At 33.6% G+C, this 27,128-nt stretch overlaps 1 protein-coding gene and 2 long non-coding RNA genes across 7 annotated transcripts; 2 read left to right on the top strand and 1 right to left on the bottom strand.

Moving 5' to 3' along the window:
* The first annotated feature begins 927 nt into the window (after positions 1-927).
* Positions 928-10,288, top strand: LOC142615316 (histone-lysine N-methyltransferase, H3 lysine-9 specific SUVH3-like). Its single transcript, XM_075788053.1, has 3 exons — positions 928-1,158; positions 1,369-3,849; positions 9,955-10,288. The coding sequence occupies exon 2, from the start codon at positions 1,672-1,674 to the stop codon at positions 3,784-3,786; it is 2,115 nt and encodes a 704-aa protein (XP_075644168.1). The 5' UTR covers positions 928-1,158; positions 1,369-1,671; the 3' UTR covers positions 3,787-3,849; positions 9,955-10,288.
* Positions 10,289-14,069: 3,781 nt separating this feature from the next.
* On the top strand, positions 14,070-19,664 carry LOC142615505 (uncharacterized). Its single transcript, XR_012840779.1, has 6 exons — positions 14,070-14,391; positions 15,920-15,986; positions 16,862-16,933; positions 17,021-18,803; positions 18,990-19,058; positions 19,307-19,664. It is a non-coding gene; the product is annotated as an uncharacterized LOC142615505 (long non-coding RNA).
* Positions 19,665-21,327: 1,663 nt separating this feature from the next.
* Positions 21,328-26,796, bottom strand: LOC142617907 (uncharacterized). 5 transcript variants are annotated; one of them, XR_012841099.1, is made up of 4 exons: positions 25,859-26,796; positions 25,417-25,569; positions 24,110-24,182; positions 21,328-22,777 (listed from the first exon to the last, which is right to left on the bottom strand). It is a non-coding gene; the product is annotated as an uncharacterized LOC142617907 (long non-coding RNA). The 5 variants fall into 5 exon arrangements; XR_012841101.1 differs by having other exon boundaries at positions 25,417-25,542; XR_012841102.1 differs by having other exon boundaries at positions 25,417-25,542; positions 25,877-26,796.
* Between the last annotated feature and the right edge of the window lie 332 nt (positions 26,797-27,128).

The raw sequence follows: 27,128 nt of genomic DNA, 5'->3' as shown, positions 1-27,128 counted from the left end.
TAATGGTCCTCCTAATTCTCTCCTTGATGAATGATTATAGAGGTTGTTAGCTACCTAGATTCCCCACCTGAAGATAACTTATTGTTATAGGGAGCCCAATAGGTGTGCTGATGCTTTAATTAAAGTTGGTGCTATTCAAGTTTTGGACTTCGTTATTTATAATAACTTCACTCCCTTTTTTGGAGGAGGTCTTTTGTTTTGATTTTCCTAGTTTGTACCTTAATAGGTTTTGTCCTGCATCCTCTTCATTTTCTTTGTCTTAATATAATTGATTGTTTACAAAAAAAAAAATTAAAATTAAAAAAAAATCAAAGAAGGATATATATATATATATATATATATACACACACACACACATATACATACTTCTTTTATTTATGTTTAGAGATTGAGAAAATGAAAATAGCAATTAATCACCTGCAATTTTGATACAAAACTTTTTTATTATTTTATATTTTTTATGAATGACTTTTGACATAACTTTAGAAGTATCAAAATAAAACATATCAAAAGATAAGGACCATTTTAAAATATGAAAAAGTTTGACTCAAACGTGCATGAAGTTATGTAGTAGTTGAAGAGAGAGACTCTCTATACCTTATTTTTTTGTTTGAGGGGGCCCATACATGATTTTAGTTATATAAAATTTTCCCACTAGTCATGCACCCTATTTAAATAATACATATGAATAATTTTATATTTTAATATAGAATAAGCTGAAAGAGACATGTCCAAACCAAATTTAGAACCAAACTTTGTTCTTTCATATATGGGAAACCCAAGTGACTAGTTAGGACTAAATAAATGTGTGATTATTATTTTTTAATATTTTTTGGCTTGGGGGTAAAACCGTAAAAGAAAACGAATAAGGTTCTCAAAGACACGTAACCGAGAAAAGAAAAGATTTAAGGCACGGGAAAATGAAATTCAGACAAAAGAAATTCCCAGATGGCATAAGCAAAATGGCTTAGCAAGGCTATGCTTAAACACAGAGAAAGACAGCAACTTTGACAGACAAAGCTGCCCCTTTCTCTTTCTCTTCATTTTTCAAACTTTGTCTTTCTCTTCTTCTTCTTCTTCTTCTTCTTCTGTGTTTCTGTCTCTCCACTTCACAAAAGCCCCCACCAACAATTAGTCAACTTTTCAACTTCCCAAAAGGTAACGATCTCTCTTACTCTCTCAAACTTTTGTTTGAAGTTTGAAGCTTTTTGTTTGATCCGATGATTATATTCAATTTCAAGCCCATGTAGCACATGCACATGCATCTACTTCTTACTCTTATGAGTTTTATTTTGCTAAAAAACTGTGATTTGTTTTCAACAATGTGTACATAACCTTAATGTTGGTGTTGGTACTGTTTGTTCACAGACGTTGCAGCTTTTAGGCTCAGACTTCTATGCTAATATGAAATAGAAAGTTGGGTGTTCTTTAGATTTTGGAGAAGTGGGGGGTATTTCCTGTTTTTGTGAGGGTATATAGTGTTGTTTGGTTAAAAGGGGTTGTAATGGAAGAAGGGTAAGGTTGTGAAAATGGAGTTAAGAATTGTATAAAGTCTTTAGTTTTTGTGTAAAAAGGAAAAGGAAGAAGTGGGTATTTGTTAGATTTGGAGGATAGAGTTGGGGAACTTGAATATTGTGTTGTTGTTGTTTGGTTGAAGGGGGTTTTGTTGTAATGGAAGGAGGGTCAGGTTTCAACTCTGTTCCTCCTTCAAACTCTTTTGATAAGTCTAGAGTTTTGGATGTGAAGCCTCTGCGTAGATTGAAACCAGTTTTCCCCAATGGTCCTCAAACTCCTCCCTTTGTGTGTGCCTCACCCCATGGCCCTTTCCCTTCTCAGTTTACACCGTTTTACCCATTTTGTGGGCTCCAAGGATCTCAAACCTCATCTGATAACCAGCAGAATCAAACCCCAATGCCAATGGGTCCTAATCCAACTCCTCTTCGGGCATTTCGAAGCTTGCAAGCAGCAGAATTCTCAGGTGCCTTTAATGGAGACACTGAGCCGTCAACAGGTGGGGATGGTGATGGGTTAAGAATGAATGAAGATGGGTATATTGAAGGTCAAAAACGCACAGGACCTAACTTGCGTGGCTCCAACTCGTCCCAAAAGAAGACGAGAAAAAATCAAGACCCTGGTTCTTCACGCCGTCCTGCTGCTACCAAAGTGTCTCTTCCAAGTATTGTTGTTACTGTTAGTCAAAGCGAACGGGATGATGGTAACAGGGAGGTGGTTACTCATGTGCTTATGACATTTGATGCGCTCCGGAGAAGGCTCAGCCAAATTGAAGATGCCAAGGAACTGACCACTGGGATTATCAAGCGTTCAGATTTAAAAGCCTCAAATATTTTGATGACCAGTGGCTTTCGGACAAACATGAAGAAGAGGATTGGAGCTGTACCTGGAGTTGAGGTTGGGGACATCTTCTTTTTTCGTATGGAATTGTGTTTGGTGGGATTACATGCTCAGTCTATGGGTGGAATTGATTCTCTGGTTGTCAAGGGTGATCTGGAAGAAGAACCTGTGGCTGTGAGCATTGTTTCATCGGGAGGATATGATGATGATGCAGAGGATAGGGATGTTCTGATTTATAGTGGTCAGGGTGGCAATTTTGGTAAGAGAGACAAACAAGCAGCTGACCAGAAGCTTGAAAGAGGTAATCTTGCTCTGGAGAGAAGCTTGAGGCGGGGCAACGATGTACGTGTCATTCGGGGTCTGAAAGATGTTGTTAGTCCTTCATCAAAGGTCTATGTATATGATGGCCTTTATAAAATCCGAGAGTCATGGATAGAGAGCAAATCTGGTTGCAATATATTCAAGTACAAATTTGTGAGGATGCCAGGGCAGCCTGATGCCTTTGCTGTTTGGAAATCAATTCAGAAGTGGAAGGAAGGTTTTTCGTCAAGGGTAGGACTTATTCTTCCAGACCTCACTTCTGGGGCTGAAAGTACACCTGTTTCACTTGTAAATGATATTGATGAAGAGAAGGGCCCTGCTTATTTCACTTATTTTCCCACTCTCAAGTACTCAAAATCATTCAACTTAGCACAGCCTTCTTTTGGCTGCAATTGCCATAATGCATGCCAACCAGGTGATTCTAACTGCTCTTGTGTGACCAAAAATGGAGGCAAATTTCCATATACTACCAACGGTATTCTCGTGAGCCGGAAGCCTTTGATATATGAATGTGGTCCCACCTGTCCTTGCTTTCCTAACTGTAAAAACCGAGTATCACAGACTGGTTTGAAAGTCCACTTGGAAGTATTTAAGACAATGGATAAGGGTTGGGGCCTCCGGTCATGGGACCCTATTCGTTGTGGTACTTTTATATGTGAGTATGCAGGTGAAGCTATTGATAAAGGTAAGGCAAAGCATGGTGGGGAGGAAGGTGAAAGTGATGAGTATGTTTTTGATACATCCCGTGTTTATGGTTCTTTCAAGTGGAATTATGAATCTGGATTGTTGGAGGGAGAAAGTTCTAATGAATCTAATGTGGAATACAAACTTCCATCTGACCTGGTCATAAGTGCCAAGAATGTTGGAAATGTAGCACGATTTATGAATCATAGTTGCTCGCCAAATGTTTTCTGGCAACCAGTTTTATATGAACACAATAGTCAATCCTTTCTCCACATTGCATTTTTTGCAATTAGACATATCCCCCCCATGACAGAGTTGACTTTTGATTACGGGATTGCTGGCTCAGATGAGGCTGAGGGCAACAGTGCACTCAATAGGAAAAAGAAATGCTTATGCGGATCGTCAAACTGCCGTGGTTATTTTGCTTAATATTTTAAGGTTTGCATACCAGCAGACAAGCATGGTGCCAGCAAATATGGTCCTGGATAGAAGGTCTGAAATCTCCCTCATATATACATGTTTTGTGACTGCTAGCAAATATTTAAACTTTTAAGCTCCTTATATTTTTTATTTTTCTAAATGACATGTTTGTATATCTTCGTTCCATATGTTGATTATTGTGTTTTATATTATAAACTTGTGTGTTCTAAATTTAGAAGTAAATGGGAACTAAATTTGAAGGATTTCTGAGTTGTAAGTTTGCTTAGTTTTCTGCCTAATTTCTTTGGTTATAGACTTAAATTTCCTTAGATATTCTTTGTAATGGTGTGAGGTCCCATATGCTGAAGAAAACTACTTAATGTATATCCTTGAGGTGATCTTAGATAGAAAAGCCAATGAGCTTTAGCTCAAATGTCACCTCCTCCCCTTGTAGCAAGGTGGAGGGTGATTTTATGGGTTCAAGAGTCAAGACCCATTGGGTGTAACTTACCAATAAAAATATTGTTTTCTGGACAAACAAATAACTGCTTGTGTTTGATGATAAATTGAACGAAATTTAGAATAGTCAATGTTTGTGCATTGCTGTTACTGAGGAAAACTAGCCACCAATCAAGCCTTTGTTTTGATTGATTTTTTAAAGATAAATTTGAACAGTAATTTTTGGCTAAAGCGCAAAACACGCCCCTAAATTTTGGGGGTCTTTTGATTTTGCCCCCTAAAGTTTCAAAATTTTGATTTGACCCCTTAACATTTGGGGGTCGTTTTGATTGGCAGCCCCTCTGTCCATTTTTTTGGTTGACTGTTAAGTGCCACATAAGCTTGTTACCTATGCTAGTTTGTCCAATGAAATAATGAGAAGTAAACTATGTAATTAAATAAATTAAAATAATTTCTAAAATCTAATATACAAATAATTTATTTAAAAATAAAAAATAAGAAAGATAGAGAAGCTCAGGCAAGATCTCCGATGGGACACTGACATTGAATTTTTCTCCGACGAAGCCGGAATCCACTGTCTCCTCTCTCTTTCTCTCTGGGCTGTTCATTATCACAATGCTCATCAAAGAATCTCGACAGAACAAATCCCTCTTTGGTAGTATTAGTTTCTCAAAGTCAATATTGGACTTAAGGAGGATATAAATATGGACTTTAGGGATTGGTGTGTTAATCTGGGATGAACAAGGGAGAGTGGTGGCGGCAATGAGCAAAAACTTGCAGGTTCCTTTTGGAGCATTGGAGGTTGAAGCAAAAGCTGTGGAAATGGCTGTAATCTTTGTTCGAGACATCGGCATTCAGAACATTATTGTTGAAAGTGACTCGTTGGTTGTTTGCTCGGCTGTACAAAAGGAAGCAGACGTATCACCTGCCATTGATAACATCATAGCTGGAATGCTTATGCAGTTGCAATACTTCCATAAAACTGAAGTGAGGCACACACAATGGAGGGGAATAAGGCAGCACATGGTTTAGCCTGATTACCCAATTTGTGGATGATTTTGTAACTTGGATGGGGGAAACTCCAACCATCATAGACTCTGAAGTGATTTCAGATGTAACCCAGTTTTCTCATTCTTGATATGAAATAGAATCACTGGTTTCTGATAAAAAAAAAAAAAGGTGCTTGATCTCTTTAGCCCATAGCTGTACTCTGACTAAACAAGGGCAATCTTGTGACACCCCAGACAGGAAAATAACAAATCCAAGTCCGGAATTGACTCCAGAATCTGATTAGAGGAGAACAAAGAAGTAGCTTGGCTATACCACTCTCTCTCATCCTCTCCTTTCTCACGTGGGAAAATTTTCAATAACTTTGTGGCATTCCTCATTGGTTTAGGCTTTGTTCCCTGTTATCTAATCTGGGCCTTCATTGTTTTCTGATATAGAAGCCATTTCCTCATCTGGGTTTTTCTTGTTTTGTGATTTAGAAGCTCTTTCTTGGATTCTTTTGTTTTGGGGGCTACAAGGAATAGGGAGAGAGAGAACCCTTGCGAGGTTTGTGGTACTATCACTAATATGAAGAAGAGGTCTGTGGCATTTGCGGCCACCAGATTCTGGCTTTGTCAAAGAAAACTTCAATTCAAGTCAGCACTTCTTGCTGACCTGTTGCCAATAAACTTTCTGGCCTCATATGAGAATGGAAAACTGGAGCATTTCTTTTCCATCGGAGATCTTTCCTGAGTTTCTCTATCTTTTTATTTTATTTTTTATTTTAGGATTTATTTTAATGCATTTAATTACATGGTTTACGTGGCATCATTTCATTTGACCAACTAGCATAGGTAACAGGCTGATGTGGTACACAACGGACACATCAGCAAAAAATGGACATAGGGGCTGCCTTAGGGGGTCAGGTCAAAATTTTGAGACTTTAGGGGACAAAATTCAAAGGCCCCCAAACTTTAGGGGTGTGTTTTGCACTTTAGCCGTCATTCTGTAAAGAAAAAGTAAGGATTTTTTATTTGGCCTTTGATTGCTAAAATGCCAACTATGTAGCATTTAGGTTTGAGCGGTTGATACTTTATATTGATATCTGTTCTTTCCATGCTTGAACAATAGGCAAGCTCTAAAGATTAATTTATAGTTATTCTATTTTGATTGACAATATCTCATGTAAGATAGCTGGCTGCTTTCACTGTATGTTTTTTCAATGCAAATAATAGAGGAATAATTCATGTACTTTACTAGTGTCTGTGTTCAAGATGCCTATTAGTCCTCTTCAGTTAATTCCATAATTTGGCTTTGGGGTAGTTTTTAAAAGTGCAGTTTTGAGAGACAATATGCATGTGCGTGCTGCCGCAGCCACCTGGGGGGTTGCTGATTTTACTTGTGCTTCTCTGTTTTGGAGGGTTTAGACAAGGTTGGGCTGCTATAACTTATCATTTCTTAATAGCCTTCGTAGTCTTGGGGTCTTTGAGGTTAGGTTCTTTTGGTTGTGCCATTACCCTATGGATAATAGAAGAAGAAATAAACCAACATATTTGACAGTATGATGATCTGAGGGTGGTAAATTTGTCTCTTATTCACAGAAACTGACGCAGGATAAAACCAAAAATGGTGGAAAACCCAAATTAAAGAACATAAAAATAAAAATAACTTAAGAATTAGAACCTAAGCTTTCTTGGAATCACTGTCAAGTACTCAGACTAACTAGGTTTGACTGGAATCAACACCAAGCTATTGTACAATCGCACACTGTATAATAGCTTGTTTATACAGACTAAGTAGGTTTTCTGGAATCAGCACCAAGCTATTGTACAATAGCACACTGTATAATAGCATGTTTATACAGACTCCTAGGTCTAAACCCTATCTTATTTGACTTGGGTGAAAGCCCCAATTACTGAATTACAAAATTAACCCTTTTGATAAATGGTTAATTTTTTAATTCCATAATTGGGTTTTACACTATTTGATTCTCAAAAAAAATAAAAAATAAAGGGAACAAATAATAATTGGGCTTTACTAAAATAACAATTTACCAAAAGGGTTGTTTCGCACCTATCAACAAAAAAAAGGGGGGGTTGTTTCATAATTCAATAATTGGGAAAATGATCTTGACTCTGGGAAATCAAATAAGGTAATGTAAACTTAATTAGCTAATAAGACCTAAATTAAAATCCAATGGAAAAATTGTTAAAATACAATTGACATCTAAAATAAATAATTAAAATAATAATACAATTATCTTTGTGCTTCGTACATCAGACACGCTCTTCCCACTTGGTTGCCTCTTGAAAGGCATGAACTTGATTTGGGAACATTGGTCAAATAAAACTTAGGGATTGGTAGTTTGAAACTGCTATCTCTTCCTGTTTTGGTAGTTTGGGGACCTAGTTAGTATCTTGTTCCTTGTAATCAATTCCGTCTTCCAAAATTTTGAAGGTTCTGTTCTTATTCATAGTGTTATTGAAGAATTCTCAAGCATTGTTAAACAAATGTTGCTCTGAACCCTTTGGTAGTTGGAGATGCTAGCTTATGATTTTGGAGTTCACTCTCTCTCTCTCTCTCTCTGTTGGACAGCTAAATTGAGGGGATTCTCTTTCTAAATATGGAAGCTTGACACCTGAATTTTCTTGAGAAACTATATTTGTTCTAGATTTTATTCACAAGGGATTAGAGTAAACTCATTTGTTCATATTTTCCAATATTTGCACTGAATGTTTTCATAAGACCTTGCTTGGTATGATAAACTGAGATTGATCACAGTCCTGCACACGATTAATTGATTACATGTTCTCATGTTTGTTCTGGTAGTATGGTTGACATATGTACTTATGCTTATTCCTATTGTTGAGTTTTCATCATTTCATCTTGATTTTAGATTTTTTGTTTTGGGAGGAAAGACAAAAAAAGGGGGGGCGGGGGGTGGTTGAATAAATAAATAAATAAATAAAATTGGTCTTACCTGTCTTTCATTTTTAGTGAATTTTTTAACTGGCAATCTCTAATGTGTTGCCATGGGTTATTTAACTTGGTAGCAATGCTTTAAGTAATTGTTGTTTGTAAGCATATGATACAAGCCACATTCATGCTAAAAAACTTTAGGCACATGGAAAATATTCAATAGTGTGACTTCCAAACGTGGAGTTTAGACTTGATTTTAAGATGATTTGCCACATATGCCTCTTTAACAGTTATTTTTGTCTATAGGATAAAAAAGTTCATATATGCTGGAAATGAACACACCTTTGAATATGATAGAATTGTGTTTCTACTTCTCATCCAATGCCCTGTTCACCTTTGCACAAGGTGGGATCACAGTTTTTCTCCTTTTTCTTCTTCCACCTTTGAAACCCACTACTATTTTTTCTTATATAAAATTTTTAATTATTTTTATATTTCACTTTAACCATATCCGTTCTTATATAAATATACACGTAGGTATATACCTACTTATATATTTTATATGTATGTACCTTTATATATTTTTCTGTAGAAACTGCATCCAAATCTAACAAAATAAACAAGATAAAAAACCTAAGAGAATGCAAAATCAAAAGAAACCAAATCCAACAACCAACCTACCAATGTGTTTTTTTGTTTGAAATTGCATACGAAATCACTTTAAATTGCACTTAAAACTACCTGAATTGTAGATACATGTAAGTGATAGTAATACTAGGTTATTTGTAAATTTGATGATATCAAAAGTATCTTACATTGAAAATTATTTTCATTGAATTTAAGTCCTTAATAACAAGAACAATCAAGCCTTAGATCAAAAGTTTTTTGGGTGTCAGCTATGGATCCTCAACAAATTGTTTTCCATCCAAAGTCATACTCTCTATTACTTTCTTAATTGAGATGTCCTTTATTACTTTTACTAATGTTACTTTTGGTCTTCCTTTAACCTCCCCCCCCCCCCCCCCTTTTTTTTTGTTTTTCGCTTCGCAATTTTCTCATTGGTGCATTAATAGCTCTCTTTTGAACATGATCAAACAATTTCCAGTGACAATCTCTCATCATTTTCATTAAAAAAGGGGGGAGAGAGGTATAGGGCTACTTTAAGAGTTCCTTACGAACACCCTTACGTTACAATAAAATGACAAGAGGTAGCTCTAATGGACTTGATAAAAGGTTGTATAAGCTAAATGTTAATAAGACTGTTAAGCGGGTATAAAATATGTGACAAGAGGTAGCTCTAATGGACTTGATACAAGGTTGTATAAGCTAAATGTTAATAAGACTGTTAAGCGGGTATAAAATATGTTGTACTTGCACCGTGGGCATGACTCATGAGTCCCCTTTCCCAGCTAGAAGAGGAAGAAATGATTATATGGCTGTGGAGCTTAGAAGTTAGAACAAAATTCCAAAGCTGAAGTATATGCATATCAGGATATCAGGTTGCATTCTAGAAATGTTTACATATTTTTTTGGGTTAAAATTTGCTTAGACCCTTTGTAATTTGAGACGCTCCAATTTTTACCATCTTACTAGATTTCTTGTGGTTGAATGTTTATCATGCTCAGTTTGATTATTGATTGGAACTAAGTATTGATCATTGACTTGTTTTTTCATCCGTCGGTATGGGCAATCTTAATTTTTGTGACCAGTTTTTGTTGAATATGTTACAATGGTTTACTTTATTCACCTTTCGAATGTCAAATGGTTTTGTTTTTCCTCTTATATGTGCTCCCACTTTTTATCATGTAACAGGCACACCAACAAGGATTAAACACCGTGTCTGTTGGGAGCCAGCTCCGTCCGAAGTTCCTCTTAGATGGCCACACATTTTCCATTACTATGACCAAGCTTTAGCTGCTAGATTGTATGCTGTAAACAGTATTCCCCCACTTGGGTGTTTTGCTATCTTGTGTATGACTGAATAGTAAGGTTCTTGGTTCTTGTAGTATAAAGGAATGGCCATGGCTGTCACCTTGAAATGCTTTTGTAGCAGTAATTTGCATTTGTAACCATGTGTTGTGACAGAATTCTATTGTTGACTTTTGTAGCTGTATTAGCAGTGCAAGCTCATGATGTTATCCTAAAACTCCTCTAATTGTTTTGTGAAAGCAGGGAAGGAATCAGTCTATAATCTATATACTGATTGGAGTTAAATCTAACACTAATGCGAGGCACAGCACACTTTCACAAGTATTTTTGTAGGAATGTTGATGTTGGAATTTGTGATCGGAGCAATATCATTTCATATGGGTCAATTGCTTACATCACCACTTACATCATTACATGGTTAGCATAAAAAACTCATGCTATCTATAATATATTAATAATATATTTGTTTTAAATAAGCTAAACCTGTGCATTTATAGATTAGATGATTAATGACATTTGATTGATATAAAATTGGGGGTTCATAATAATATATATATATATATATATATATATATATATAAATTAAAATAATTATTTAAATTGACAAAATATTAATCTGGTGTGGTTGTAACTGAAATAGGTATATTCAACTGTGCCTCACCCCAAGTTGAAGGACCATAATTTGTTGGTCTGGTTCAACAAATTTAAAATCATATCAAGAATTTTGGGTATCTTGCTAAAAGACAACGTTTAGCGCGAGAGAGAGAGAGAGAGAAGAGAGAGAGAGATAGAGAAGGCTAACAATTCCAATTCCAATTCTGATAGGTCTAATCAATTTTATTAGTAAAATTCTACCACACCAAATCATGTTGTTGTATTCAAGAAATTGATGACAACCTTCATTCTCAATTGGCTATGAGGACCATGCATTAAGATATTCTTAGAGTTTTTAATAAATTCCACCATATTGTCCCTAAAATTCAATTCATTTGTTTTCTAAACAAGTAGATTGGATTTTGAAAGCTCGCCAATAATTTAAATACAGGTAATTCTATTGTACCCAAAAAAAAGGGTACGGTATCTACTAGTAGGCAACTTGCTCATCACTTTCTTGATATTTACCATTTTCTAATTAACATTAATGTGTGTGATTAGTATCGATATATTAATTAGTTAATTAACTAATTATTTCTTTATTTAGTTATACATATTTATAGATTTTATAAGTTATACCCTTTAACAATTTAATGCGTTAGCTTAGTGGTAATATGGTTATGTTCTTGCCAAGCACCCTGGTTCAAACCCTAAAATAATTCTGATTAGGATTTTTTTTTCCAGCTAGTCTAGATTCTTTATGTTAATACTTACTTACATATCATTCATGTTGGGCTGGCTGTGTTTGGTTTCTGAAATACTGGAGTAATGTAATGTAAAGGGAGCTAGTTAGTTAGTTACTAGTGGTAGATTCATTTACTCAAAAACTTTTTTTTTTTTTTTTTTAAATAATAATTTTACTGCATTTTCTCAGAATTTTAACGGACCACAGTTTGCTGTAGTAGATCTTGGATCCAAATTTCATTTCTGTTCCTTTGTTTTGTTAATTATTAATTAATTAATTAATTTTGTTAAAAATAACAGATGTTTTGATAATCAGCTATATGGAATCATTTTGCTTAAACGATCTATTGTGTTTTCATTTCTCTAGCAGTGGCTGTAGATCTTTTTTATTTTAATTCTATATGATTACTCACATTTCTTTGGGTCATGTTTGGTGCAGATCTTTGGGACAAGTAGTAACATTTCTTTGTTTACACTCTACTATACACCAAATTTTTTGAGGGAGGTCATCAGATTGTGAAATGCACCAAGATGCTCCCCTAATAGGTTGATTCTTTTCCCTTCCTGCTGACAAGAGAAGGATCTAGGCTCTATCTAAGGTGAAGGACAAAGTTAAACAATTGATTCTTTTCACTTCCGGCACCAAGAAGATTGTCAATTTCAATTAGCCAATTTCATTTCCAATTTTGGCTATCGGGAATCCAAGAATCAACTGACAGCTTTGTCAACAATAATGAGGACATCTTGTATTTATCAAAGTGTTTATGTGACTCTTATTCTTTTTTTTATAAGGTTTACATGACTCTCATTCTTTTGAAAACAAGGAATACATATCAAGAGTCTTCAAAGGATGCTTGGCCTATTTTACAATCAAAATTTAATTCAAGAGAGTAGACAATAAACGAATTTGATCTAAAAATGAACAAAAGTTTTATTAGAATGTACACTTTGATCACAAGGCCATATAAAAATAGTTTTGTTGAAATATACACTTTGTTAACAAGAAACAACTCTTCTCATCATCATAAATTCATAATACATAATTCCCACAAGTTTTATGCTTCAAGATCATATTCTTCAACAACCTTAGATGGCATGACCTGCTCATTAAGTTCTCATTGGTGTGCCTCTTGCTTCTTGACTGTACATTACAAATGTAATTATAAGTTTATAACTAAGCCACACATCACATGCTTAGACATAAGCAAAGTATACCTTTTAAATTTAAAAGAGCCTATATAACCTCTATGGCTTTCAGAGTTCCAATCTAAAAACATTATTTATTTATTTTTAACTTTTACATATATCTAACAAATCTAGTATCAATGTGAAATTGGAATTTCTAAACTTACACATGGGAATTTCAATAATAATTCAAAGTCTCAATCATAGTTAAATAATAAAAATGAAAAGCATACATACAGCAACAAATACATTTCTCAATAGTAACAAATTCCAATTTCAGTAATTATTATTAAGCTAAGAAGCATAGTAATGTTTCAATGAAAGAAAATAAGAAAGTCGTAATCTTTAGTGCCTATAAATGAAAGAAAATGTTGATCTTTGGTAAAGAAATCAAGGGAAGAAAAATAAAATTCATAAATCTAATATCAAAATTTAGTTTTCTCTTTATCTTCCTTTCTCTTGTTTTATGATCTGCCCCTACCCCACGAGAGTTGATTAGTTTTTTTACTAATTGACACTTTTTAAGGGATTGACACCGGTTTGAACTGTGAAAATAGTGTGAAAATTTGAATGTAACTTTTTAACTATTCAAACTCTCTTTTATCACATCAATTAGTAGCCTGTAAAAGTCATACTCACGTGTTCAACACTTCAACTAAAGTCTCTAATGGTTGAATAAGAGATCTGAGATTCAATCTCCGTCTATACCAAAAACTGATTGATATCTTGGTCTGATGACAAAAAGCACTTATTAGAAGCGGACGCCATAGCTTGAAACTTTCTATAAAAAAAAGGCTTTATTTTAAAATTCAATTTTCTTTTTATTTTAATTATCAAACTAAATTTCTTTTTTAAATATATATAACTACACATATCTTATTCACATTAAAAAAAAACATATATCTCCTCCTCATTATTATTATTATTAGTGTATTAAATATGTTAGGCATCTATATTCAATGAGACATAGACTTATGAGTTTATATAAAATTAGTTGTAACCCAAAATGATACACTAGTATTAACCAGTTCAATTTTCAATCAGTTCAATCCACTACTCCATTGGTAACTTTTTTTTTGAGGGTCTACTCCATTGGTAACTTTTATATTCAATTATTCTTTCAATTGTTAGTAATTGATGAATTATAGAGTATTATAGTTTACACTTTACAGAGCATTTTAGTTTACGTGTGTGCCTGTGTGTATTCATAAATTATTAATTAGTTTTAGTATATAAAAAAATATTATTTATTTATATAATTTAAAACATCATTAATTAAATATTTATAACTAATCCTTTTTTTTCTGTTTTTGTACAGGTTTTTAAAACCATGGACAATACAATACAATAAATAAATAAAAAAAAAAAAAAAAAATGGAGAGAAGGGAACACGGATCAATGACATCACAATTATTTGCAACTAGTCTCTTTCTATTTCTGTTTTTTTCACTGCCCCACGACTCCTCTATAAAAAGTTGATGAGAACTGGCATGCAGAAGACAGTAGAACTCCATCTTAAATGCTTTGCTAGTTTTGGCCCGGAGAACACTATGCACGGAATTTTGAGGGTTTATCAGTTCTTTTTTTCTGATTACTGTATAGATAGCCATTCTTCACCCCATCATACGGTCTCCACCTCAAAAAAGTCGCAGCCCTCGAGTACTGCAAGAAGACACCCTCGGAGCTTCTCTCCGCCGTCTCACCACCCTTGGTACTTGTGTGACTTGTGACTTGTGAGGCGATTGGACCTGCGGTATTCCATATTACCCTTCTGTCACTCTCAACTTCTCGCTCAAGGTAGTAAAAAGTTTCCACCTTTTCTTGAGTGTGAAAGAATTGTGGGCTGTTTTTTTTTTTTTTTTTTTTTTTTTTTTGGTTTTTATGGGTTTTCTTAATTCTTTCATGTTAAAGTTTATTGCATTGATTTTAGCAATGCTAATGAATTTTTTTTTTTGGGGGGAGGGTTTGTGTATAATATGATTGATAAAATTCCTCAACGAAGGAGTGCTACTGGTATACTATATAGATTAAAAAAGAGTTGTAGCTGTAGTTTCCTTTATTTTAATTTTTGTTTGTTAGCCCACCAAGAAGGTTAAATTTAATCTCAAACTATTGATATTGAATCGTACTTTTATATTGTTATTTTGTTGTGAAAGTATAATACGTAGAACAAGCTTCTTCTTCTTCTTCTTCTTCTTTTATGTGTGTGCATGTTATCCCATTTATAAAATCTACTAAAAATTGAAACTATCTATGTTTGGTTTGGTTTTTGGAGCCTAGATAAGCCTGCTGTGAGGTGATAACTTTTTAAAATAAAAAAACATAAAACAGTGAGAAATTTTTCTGTCATTGATGATGGAATTTATATAGCAACTGATATGTATTGGTAAGCTATCTTGGACCCATTAGATTGAACAAAAAATATGATATTTCGGTTTTGGCCCTTTTTTTTTATATATATTTTAAATTGTAAGAGCCTATTGCATTATCAATAGAGAATTTGTTGTGTCAAGGATATTTAAAAAAGAAATTCGGACCCATTAGATTGAGAAGTCTTTTTTACTCATAAGCCTAACTTTTAGTTACTTCTTGAAGTATTTTTCTGTAATGCTTTGTTTTTATTTATGTAGTAAACTTTGGATGTTCTAAAAGATGTTTTTTAAATAAAATAGTCTTGAGGATGTTAGCACTATTTGAAGAGTGAATTGCACTAGAAATAGGATCAACAGAGGTATCCAGTTTGTGATGAAAATTTAGAACTGGGTATTGTTGAGAGTAGTTCATCTAATGAGGAGAAAGAATAATCTATTTAGGTAGTATTTCTGCACTAACAAATGCACTTAAGAAATGAGAACCATGAGAATGAAAAAGAAAACTTGATACTTTACAACTACTAAGTTTGGTTTAGGATATCAAATTTTAAGGCCTACTGTTATTGGCATCATAAAGCACGAAACAGCTTACTATGTTCTATTTTCCATGAATACTTGGTATTATTTAGTTAGGAAAGATGATTGTTAAATAGTATTAATGTTATAGGTTATAGCATCTTATAACACTGATCTTGAATGCCATTTGATATTCTATTATGAATTAAACTATCAAAAAGGGTTAGGATAAGTGTATTAGTCATTTTGCTTCTTCGTTGCATAATAGCTCAGCTAGAGGACTCTGCAAACATGAAATATTAAGTGAACCCCACCTCCATATTGTCATCTGTTTCTGCACTGTCCTCTTGTTCTTGCTTTGTACTTCCTACGCATGGTTTAAATTTTTTTTCCTTGCTTGCTTTGTCTAATTTTGCTTTTTGTTGACTTCTTCAAAGAGTAATATTACCAACAAAATAAAGAAAAAAAGAGAGAGGGAGAATCAAGGCTGTGGGTCATAATAAGGTAGGCTTTTTTATTTATTTATATTTTTGAATGTATTGTTGTGATTTATGAGATTGTTCTGCCCCTTTGTAGACAATTAGCCATTTGCTCTAACCTCTAAATTTAGAATGATGTCCTGGGACTATATAATGGTTGTTGGAGCATTAAAGCGAACTTCAGTGGCTGATGCAAATATGTTTTCCAGAATGAAAAAGTAGAATGTTGGCAAGTTTTATTTAGTTTTAGTTTATTTATAATGTATAATTTGTGTTTCACATCCCCGAGCTTATGAAGTGTTGGGTAGTGCTTATGAACTATCTGTTTAGGTGTTAGCAAATAGCTTTGACTGGGCCCGCGCTTATAAAATATGTGAGTATTTTCATTTAATTGTTGTTATATAATATGCATTTGCAATAGCCCAAACGGGCCAAACCCAGTTGAACACAGAGGGTGTGACTCCTTAATTTTGCTTCTTTCTTATAAATCTTATTTTTCCACATGCTGATTAATTTCTCAGTCCCAAAAAACCAACAAAACCCCTAAGAGGGGAAAGAAAAAAAAAATCTAAACGAATGCTAATAGCCATGAGTAGTGGAAGCCATGGTTGGTAAGTGATTTTATTGATAGGCTTTGGCTTTGGGATTTTTTTTTTCTAAAATGCATTCAGATCAAGACAAATTAGGGCTTCTTTTATTTTTTATTATTTATAAATTATACGCAGCCACCAGCCATTGTAGGTTCATTGGTATTGCCATCTTTGTGTTTGTTTTCTATGTTTGTTTAAATTTGTCAGTGAATACAAAGAACATGCTGAACTGTATATTGTGAGAAAATGTCAATACTACCTTTGAAGATCTTAATTTGAATTTCTTTGACATTGTTTCCTTCATATCCAGAATCAATAACGACTAAGGGACTCTCCTCTAGTCCACCGTAGCAATCAGCACCGCCCAAAGGCCCCAAACCCGGTAACATTTTATCCCTCTCTCGTATCTGAATCTCTAATGCTTGGTTAGTTGGTTGATTAACTTAGATTTAATCATATGTTTTGACAGTGTTGTGAAGAAAATTGAAAGAGAAGCAGAGCTGAGAGACTCCACCACATCCGAAAATAGAAGAAGAGACTAGAAAAAAAGAGTCAGAGAGAGAGAGAGAGAGAGAGAGAGAGAGAGAGAGAGAGAGAGAGAGAGAGAGAGGTAGCCTCTGACTTGACTCCATCTTTGATCTTTCTCTATCAATCTTCAATTAGGCCAGAGTTATATATATATTTTTATAATAAATGGTGGTCAGGTGGTGTCTTGTCTCTAGTCTAGTGATTAAGAATTGTAAACTATGTAAAACAACACAATGCCGTTCTGTGCACTTTAGTGTAGATTTGTAGTTTTGTTTGGCAGTGTTATTGTCTATTTTTTCAAAAATTTGAAAGATTTTTTTTTTCCAGATAAATAATTAAAGAGATTATTTACCACTTTAAAATTTGTTGGTTATTTGTTGACTACTTGTGTGCATGGTATTTGTTTATTATGTGAAATGATTATAGATTATTGACTATATAATAACATGATGATTTCAAATTATATTTTATTTGTAAATTAAGAAAAAGTCCACTACCATGTTTGATTTTTTCAAAAGAAAAACTTCAAATGATTTAGAAGCTAATAATAGTGGTGCAACATTACCAACTAATTTAATGTCTTATTTTCATAAATAATTGCATTGTAATATCTTAAAAAACAATAATTTTGTGTATTTTTCTTTGTTGATGGTTTATAAAATAAATAATATTTATTTAGAGTTCCAATTTTTTTTTGTTTATACTTTTGCCCCCCTAACTCTAAGTCCTGGCTCCGTCCCTGCCTGAGAGGGATATGGCCGGTAATTAACAGTGGCCAGTTCACGTTCTCAATCAATTGATCTTGATTTCCATCTCAGTCACTTCATTAGCAATAATTTACCAAGCCAATTCATTATGTCCTTTTATGGTCTCCAAGGCAACAAACTTGTGGCAGATCTGCTTGTATTAATTCTTTTGTTGTAGTTATTCCTTTGTATACACTCCATGTAGTAGGATAGCACTTTTCTAATAAAATTTATTTCTTATTAGCACTAAGATCTGCTTGTGTTGATTCTATCATTTACCTTTTTGGGTACTTCTTTAGGTTTGTTTTAAATGTTCTCCTTTTTTTTTAATTACAAATTTGAGTGTTGAAAAGATGCAGAAGTTAAAAAAAGAAGAAATAAACCAATGTTTGCTTTTATGGTTTGGTCTCGTAATCTGTTCTTAGTTTCATACTGATGTCTTTTCTGGTACTATTTGTCTTGCCAGGAGCAATATTGTATGTGATAATATGAGAATTTGTTATATATTTTATGCAGGCTTTTTGCTGGATTTTTAGTACTCTTTTTTTGTCTCCATCTCCAATGTCAGTCGTTCCCGGCTTCCCTTTATCCCCTCCCTCTCCCCCTCCCCCTCCCTCTCCCACTCCCTTCCTACCCGGTCCCGATACTTCTGTAGAATTTAACCCGATCGATCCTCCTCCCCCTCCCCCTCCCTTCCTACCCGGTCCCGATACTTCTGTAGAATTTAACCCGATCGATCCTCCTCACCCCAACCCCAACCCCAGTAGTAAGCACACCAACCATGCATTTATCATTTCCATCGTTGTATCGGCGATAGGGGTGATATTGATCGGCCTTGTCTGCTTTGCCATTGGCTACTGGTTGAGGAAGAAGCTCATGGCTCCACCACCACCACAGCAGTCCACCACCGTTCATCAGGAATTCCACTCCACCAAAACTGTGTTTTTAATGTGTTTTTGATATTTTCAGTGGTATCAGGTATGGTAGATTGAGTTTAGAATGATAAAAAAATTGATAATGTTGGTAGTGGGTAAGTAAGTGTGTGTTTGGGGGCGTGGGTGAGTAACAAAGATAAAAAGACATAATTAATTTAATAAAAATGTCCCAACTTTTTTTTCTTCTTATATTTCGGGTCCCTAATTAGAAGCTGTTTAATGAATGCAGGTCCCTCATCACTCACAGCTGGATCATCCTTGCTGCTCACGTGCAGCCTCACCACCACCACCACAGCAGGTATTCCACTCCACCAAAACTGTGTTTTTAATGTGTTTTTGATATTTTCAGTGGTATCAGGTATGGTAGATTGAGTTTAGAATGATAAAAAAATTGATAATGTTGGTAGTGGGTAAGTAAGTGTGTGTTTGGGGGCGTGGGTGAGTAACAAAGATAAAAAGACAAATAATTAATTTAATAAAAATGTCACAACTTTTTTTTTTCCTTATATTTCGGGTCCCTAATTAGAAGCTGTTTAATGAATGCAGGTCCCTCATCACTCACAGCTGGATCATCCTTGCTGCTCACATGTACCGGGAGGCTGTTCACGTGCACCGAGAGTTTGATCATCCGTGTTTCAGGGTAGTCGAGGAATATGGATATCGGCTTAGGCTGAATTTGTTGTTTGACTGGAGTACCATACTAGGTGTGGTTTTTCAATAAAACATGTAGAACCATAGTAGGAATTTCCCTTGAGAGTGATTTTGTTGTGCTTTCTAGTCCGCCTGTGGACCTTTTTAATTTGTTGGAGGCTGATGCCTGTGGTTTGGCTGTAAACAGGCTCTGCTCTGATGTTGTTCTTGCTGTTTAGTTTTCTTTAATAAATACCATTTTACCAAAAAAGAAAAAAAAAGAAAAAAGAAGAAGAATCACACTCAATCATTTGGTAGCTTAGATATTATCTTTTTATTGTTGTCGACATTGTTTCAACCCTTTGCAAGAATCTTTTCCACCAACTCAACCAGTCCTAAATTTGTTTGTTTTCAAACAGTTTCTCAAGCTATTTGCCGGTTGAGAGCACAAAAACACTTAGAATTCCCATATGCTTCAAGAGTTACAAAATAAATAATAGATACAAAAGGAAAATTAAGTTTTTTTGACCTTTCCATTTAATTTAGTAGCTCTTCTCAAATAGTAGCCAAAGGTCTTATAGGTCAAGGATGACTGATTTGCATTAACATGTGGGGGAAAAATATATCATTGTAAATACAAAATTCCTGAGAAGAGTCAACTGAGGTGCTAGGAGCTACATTAATGATCGGTTTGCCAAAAAACAATGTACAATGATCATCATATATAATTCTAAGTGTAACTTTGCTTTAATAATATTAAAAAAAAAAAAAAATCCAAAGCCAAAGTAATTCTTCAAGCACTTTGATGGTTTGAGGGAGAAAAACTTAAATGCCATGAACATAATGTATATTGCTTTTGGATTAGATTAAACGCCATGAACACCACAATTGAGAAACAACAACAACAACAACAACAACAATAGAGATACTCTATAATGTGCCCCATCAAGATTGATAGGAAAATCATACATTCTTATCCACTTCAATCGGTTCCTCTAACATCACAAATTATTCAATAGACTATGCATGTTATATATACGTAATAACAACATCAAAATAGGAACTTGGTGCTTCTGTCCACTTTTTTACCAGTATCTGTGTGTACACAATGTTATTCACCTTTCAAGCATATGTGAAAATATCAACCATTTGAATGATAAAAAGTAAACCATTGCATTTCCTAACAGAGTTATTAGTTCTATTAATTCTTTTCATTATTATTTCAAGTTTTTTTATTTTAATATTGTCGACAGACCTATCTTCAATCAATTCTTTTCACTACAAAATGCTTATAGTTTTATTACTATTATTACGCAAACATCAATGCTCGAATGAAAAGCTTAATTTTTTCAATTAAAAAAAAGTAATTGAAAACTATAGGCACTAACTCAATCTTATCAGCTTCTTCCTGTAGTTTCCTCAACAATAATGCTTAATAAACTCAATCCAGTTCCTTATAATTTTGTTTTAGAATAACCCAAACATAACCTTTTCTATCCCAAGTTCTTTGCAGGATTTCATCGAACACCTAGTACTTATTTTAATAACCCATCTAGAACCCAATTGCTAATACAACTCCCCAACCAAAAAAAAAAACTAATTAAAACAAATTAGTCAACATTTATAAGGTTCATCCACTTCTTCTAGATCTCCCTTTTGTTTAATTTTTCTTCCTTTTTTTTTTTTTTTTAAAATGGAAGTTATAATGGAAGTTCACTCAACATTCTCAAATTTGTTTTCAATATGCAACATTAAGAAGTAGGAAAGCAACATTGATCACATGAATAAGGACTTGAATAGGCTTGCTCTTGTGACTGCATTATTAAGTCATGTTATAAATGAAAAGAACTACATAAACTGAGAAATCAACACTATACATGTAAGGAAACCAAATGATTAAATTGATTAAATAGCTGTATGTTATAGCAAAAAGAGTGTTGAAACTACAACCAACAAAATAAATAAATAAATAATGAATTTACTATAGATTGATATATATACAAAATATAGAGATGAAGGATAACAATGCAACGACACTCATCAGGTTCCAAAGGTAAGCACTGATTAATCACATCAAGTGCAACAACAGAAATAGAAAGCTACATGATAATTTCTGGAATCTTGCAGAGAAAACAATATCGTATTTCCACATAACTGTCAAGAATCTGAACCACGGGACCCTCAAAACCTCTCTAAGGAGCATAAATGATTCAGGGCAAGATTTCTACTTATAATCAACTGTCTGACATGATGAACAGCAGCTTTCTGCTGATTGGTTTCCCTTAGTCTTTCAATAGACTGAAACTTCCCTTTCAAACATCCTTCATGCATAACCCTCAGTTTATAGGCTACCTGCATAGTTAGAGAAAGTGCACAAACCCCAACACTCAATAGTAAATATTACCCTCATATTCAAATGAATAAGCAGAGACCTAGTTTAGACATGCTTGCACAGAAAATTGATGACATGCTTGCATTCCAAAACCAATGGGCCAATGCCCCTAGTGTAGACATGTTTGATGCAGAACAAAATGTCCTAGCCTAAAATTCACTATGGAAGTTAATAAAAGTTAACTAAGGATTATCTCAAAACCCGCAACTCTAATATCAGGTGATAAATTGGTCCAACAACAGCAAATGGAATATAAAGAATAAGACATAAACGAATGATATAACATAAATTAAGAATGGAATATTTGTTGTTGCAAGGAAGGAATAGTACAAATCTAACCCAAAAAACTAAAACCCAACCAAAAAACCTAAAACTAAGCCATAAAAGAAATTGTTATCCTCAAACCCAACCTATTTAGCGCATCTTCTTTCTATTTGCTTCATAATAAAGCATAACATTAATCTATCATATGCTTCTACCAATTTTATAGTAATATTCCCTCATGTATATTCCTTTCCATTATGCTTCAAAGCATTGATGATGTCTCACCTATAATTTCCCATGCAAAATATTAGCACAAAAAACAAAACTCCCAAATCAAAGCATTGAAACATAAGAACATATGGAAAATGCTAGAGGTATTACCAATTTTACAACAAAAAGCTTACACAACTTATATCAATAATAAAAAAATAAAAAAAATTAACTGAGCGCAGTTCATGAATTTGCCCATCCATTACAGCAGTGACTCCAATTTTTCAAAAGCCTAATCCGATATGTTGGATTTATGAATGCAATATTATACAAACTATGAGCATTTCCAATTAATAAGTAACCAAATAGGTTCAAGAGATACACCTTCAAAGGGAAACATGAAAAGTTCAGATTTACATAAATAAACCCAAATGCGCAGGAGTATTGTATGCTACTTCTATTTGCTGATTTTCAATGGAGTTGTCATTCATTGACTTTCCCCCAATAACATTTTTTATTTCCTGCAATGGCTGACAATTTAATTAAATGGTGCATCAAAAAGTGTCTAAATATATGCATATTGCTCAAACATCATAATGCTATTTGATGATAAATATCAAATCAAGATGAAGACATCCCAAGCAATAAAAGTTTTTTGTTAAATATTTTTGTAACAGAGACTTTTCATCTAGAACGAAAACATATAAACATTAAAAATACCAAGACAAAGGAAAAGGAAAAATATAGAAAAACTGTGAAGTTACAGACTTCAGAAAAAATAATACAAAAATGAGTTAGCATGCTATTTGATCCATTGATATCTGATTGGGTGAGTGGTCAAATACTCATAATTTAGCAGTTCGTAACATTGCTATCACTATTCAGTGAGGTTCAGAGTTCATGCTCTTCTACATATAAATATCCACAATAATAATCTCTAAGAAAATGCATTAGTTAGTTTTTTTTTTTTTTTTTTAAAAAAAATTTATTCACAATCTATCAATCTCACCAGTAATGAAGACTTCAAAGGTTGTCTCAAAGGGAATATGTCAAATAAATTTTTATTTTAAACAAATCAAAACAAAAACACGTACACACTGCGAAATTCCCCAATAATAGATAATCTCAAAGTTGTCCTCGATATAACCGTCAAAGTAAATGAATTTAATGGGTTATAGCATTTTTTATCTTGAAGTTAGAAAATATGACAAACATAATATTCCTACATCTGTTTTAAAGAGTAGATTCGGATGTACTTCAATGTGAGAGTCATGACGATTAGCCCTACTCATTATGTAATCACCTTCAAATATATCAAACATAATATTTCTAAATCAGTATAAAATGTGCACATGTCTCCCAGCCATATAAAAAGAGTGTTCTGAATATTAGCCAAAAGATAATTCTTTACTTGAAAATCTCAATTACATAAAACCAAGAGCTAGACAGAAAGATTTGTCTTTACTACTACGTGTCCCAAACCACTCTGGGAGAAATTGAAAAACTTTCAAACTTCATCATAAGTTGAAAGCAGAGACTATTATTCCTTCAAAATTAGGACAGAAGAGCCGTAAGTAGTATTGATTCAACTTTTCACTTACTACAACAGAGCTGTCAAGATGTTTAACCATTAATTAATTAACTTATCCTCATTGCTAATAATGAAAGATTCAATAGCTTCAATGCCAAAAGACAACATAAAACATTATTTGGATCTCACAGTATGAAGCTGCTCTAATTTTATTTTTGATAGATCAATATAAATTTACAGTTCCTTATAGATAAATGCCATTAATTAGAGGTGTGCTAGTAAAACAATCAAAATAATTTAAGCTGACAGGACTCCAACAAACCTTCAATTTTACCCAAAACCCTTTTCACAGATCCACCTCAACTTCACAGAACATACCAACTAAGAGGAACAGTCTGCAACAAACCTTTCATATAGTTATATTAAAGTCTGTTGAAGTTAAAAGGGAAAAAATATGAAGCTATTTTATCAAACAATTTGCATGCATATAACAAAAGGCAAAATTTGAGAGAGGGAGAATGGGGTAGTTTTCTAGAGACTCTATACCCATCTAATATTCATGTAGACAAAAAGAAAACTATTTAAAGAATAGGAGAAAAGAACATAAAAAGGACAAAATACCTTGAGATATAATGAGATTGGGTGAGTCTTGAAAAAACCATTAATCTGATTCATTGTGCAATGCATGAAACAAAACAATTAAGCTGAAAATAATATAAAAGGGGGAATTTGTAAACCTTGCTGTTAATTTGCTGTTACTCATTGTAAATTTATTTAAATTAAAAAAAATTAAAAGAATGGCATGAATGTATGTTCTTCTGCAAAAAATCCTAATTCAAAGCCTAAGATTAACCTAGATAACTATATCAAAACTAAGCCAACCAAAACCTATATAACGCACAATTATTTATTTATCAAAATTACTGGTAGTGGTTTTAGGAATATGACATTGACGGATTCCAGAATGGTGTAATGAAAACGGGTGGCGGCTTTCGTAGGGGTGACCCTCAGATTTCTCTATGAACCTTACAAACTCTGTCTCTCTCTTAATTTTGTCTCAAATTTAAACAATGTAAGTAGAACTATCTCCAGCAGAGTTATTTTTAGAAACCATATGATGATTAACCAAACAACATTGTGAAGAACAAATAAAAAAAAAAAATCAAGAGCATATCTGAAACCTTAAACATGATTTATTTTAAAGAATTTCACATTCAAAAAATTACATACCCAAACCTAAGCCTAAATCAAAATCAATTTAATCGAAATCCCTAAGCCTAAATCCTATTTAAACTATAAAATTTTAAAACAAATCAAAAAACCTTACCTGTAAAGGTTTCGACGTGGTGACAGAATGGTAGAAAAAATATTGAATCGGTTTGCTTAATTAGCCTTATGATAAAGCCGCATTATTTCTTTTACTTGTTTGTGTTGAAAGAATGGGATTAAGGTTTGGTTGAGGGAAAAACCTTTATTGAAACCATAAATAACTGAAATGCCTAAATCAAAACAAAGCAAATACCAAAACTGCCAAACATAAATCATTGTTATAGCAAGATTTTGGTTTTTTCTTTTAAAAATTTATAAAAATAAAAAAACACAAATAAAGCAAAAAAACAGAAAACACACCCTGTAACAGTGTACCGCCGGTTGAGGGATGCAAATTTTTTGGTGGTTAGAGTCCGACAGTGGTGCTGGCCTAAGATGTCTCTCTATCTCACCTGCGCCTATGCTTTTTTTGTAGTCCACGCCAAACTGTAGAAAAAACAATGACAGAACCGACTGTTTTGTTTTTATAAGAAGTGAACCAAAGATGATAATTTCAGACGAAAGCATCAAAGAAAGAGAATAAAGCCGTCTATTTTTCAAAAGGGGTCAAAGAAGAATCCTAGACGTCTCAACAGGGGAAAATCAACGGTGATAAGTTTCAGAAAACCAAAAACAGTAGAGAGTTTTTGCATGTTTATAAATTTGACCCAGAATACCAACCTAAATCATAATTAACACCCAATTGATTCTCCAAATACAAAGCAAAAACCCTAAATTTTTAAATTAAAAAAAAAAACTTTACCAGTGAGTGGAGGCTTACGGTGATGGCAGAAGATCTGGGTGGCACCCTTCTCTCTATCTCTCTATTTCTCTGTCTCTCTTTTCTGGCGAAGGAACGAAGAACTCTCCCTGTACGCTGCGTTTTTTTTTGGGGGAGAATTGCAAGCCTTTTAAATGTATTTTAACCGGTTCTTTTTCGTTTTATACTAAGATGCCATCAAATGGTGTGTTAACCTAATGAATCAATATAATTTATCCTTTTTTAATTGCAAGAGTGGCAGAGTTTTAGTCCCGTTTGTTTCAGCTTTTAGAGTTGAAAACTCACATTTTGGTGAAAGTTGAAGTCTAAAGCCCATTTGGTTCAGCATAAAACGCGCAAGCCATTATGGAGTTCTAGAGGTACATTTTGTAAAAAGCTAGTGAGCGTTCTAATGTATCCGTTAGACAATCTTGGGCAATAACCAAATTACCCTTCAATAAATCTATCCATTCTTCTTTTTTCGTCTTCTTCAACGTCTCTCATCAAGCTCACTCACGCCTCTCATCTCTTCCTTTGTATTTTTTTTTTAAATTTTATTTGTTTAATTTGATCAACACAAAACAATTTAAAATCAACTCAAACCCCATTGAAAAACCCATCCGAAACCCAACTCAAAATCAACCCAAAACAAAATCAACTCAAAATCAAACCCAAAATCCACAGAAAAAAAAAAAACCCAAAATCCCAAAATCCACCCAAAATCCTTATGTTTCAATCATCTTCATCTTCCTCATCATCATCTTCTCTGGAGTGTGAAAAAAAAAAGAATAAAGAAGGAAAGACAAAATAAGGAAATAAAGAAAAAAAGACAAAAAAAGAGATGCATGTGGACGAATGAGTTCTTGAGGACGGATGAGTTCTTGCAGAGAAAAAAAAAAGAAAGAAAGAGGAAGAAGGAGAGCTCTGTGAAATGTTCTTTGTAGTATGGATGAAGTGGCTGGAGTGGCTGGGAAAAAGAGAGGAAAGAAGGAAAAAAAGGAAAAGAGTAATACATGGGTGGAGGAGAAAAAAAGAGTGGGAAAAAAATAGAAATAAAAAAGGGCAAAAGAAGAAAATGTAGTAACGTGTGTGGAGGAGAAAAAAAGACGGAAAGAAAAAGAAAAAAAGAAGAAGAAGAGAATGCTATCACAATATTTTCACAATAAATTTTAAGTGGTAAGTTATTATTAGCTAATATTGGTGAGAAAAAAATAATTTTTATAGAAAGAGAAAAAAATAATTTTAATAATACGGTCAAATTAAAATCAGTATC

The sequence above is a fragment of the Castanea sativa genome, chromosome 11 (genome assembly GCF_040712315.1).
Source record: "Castanea sativa cultivar Marrone di Chiusa Pesio chromosome 11, ASM4071231v1".
In the NCBI taxonomy this organism is placed as follows: Eukaryota; Viridiplantae; Streptophyta; class Magnoliopsida; order Fagales; family Fagaceae; genus Castanea; species Castanea sativa.
This window is presented reverse-complemented; position numbering and strand designations above follow the sequence as displayed.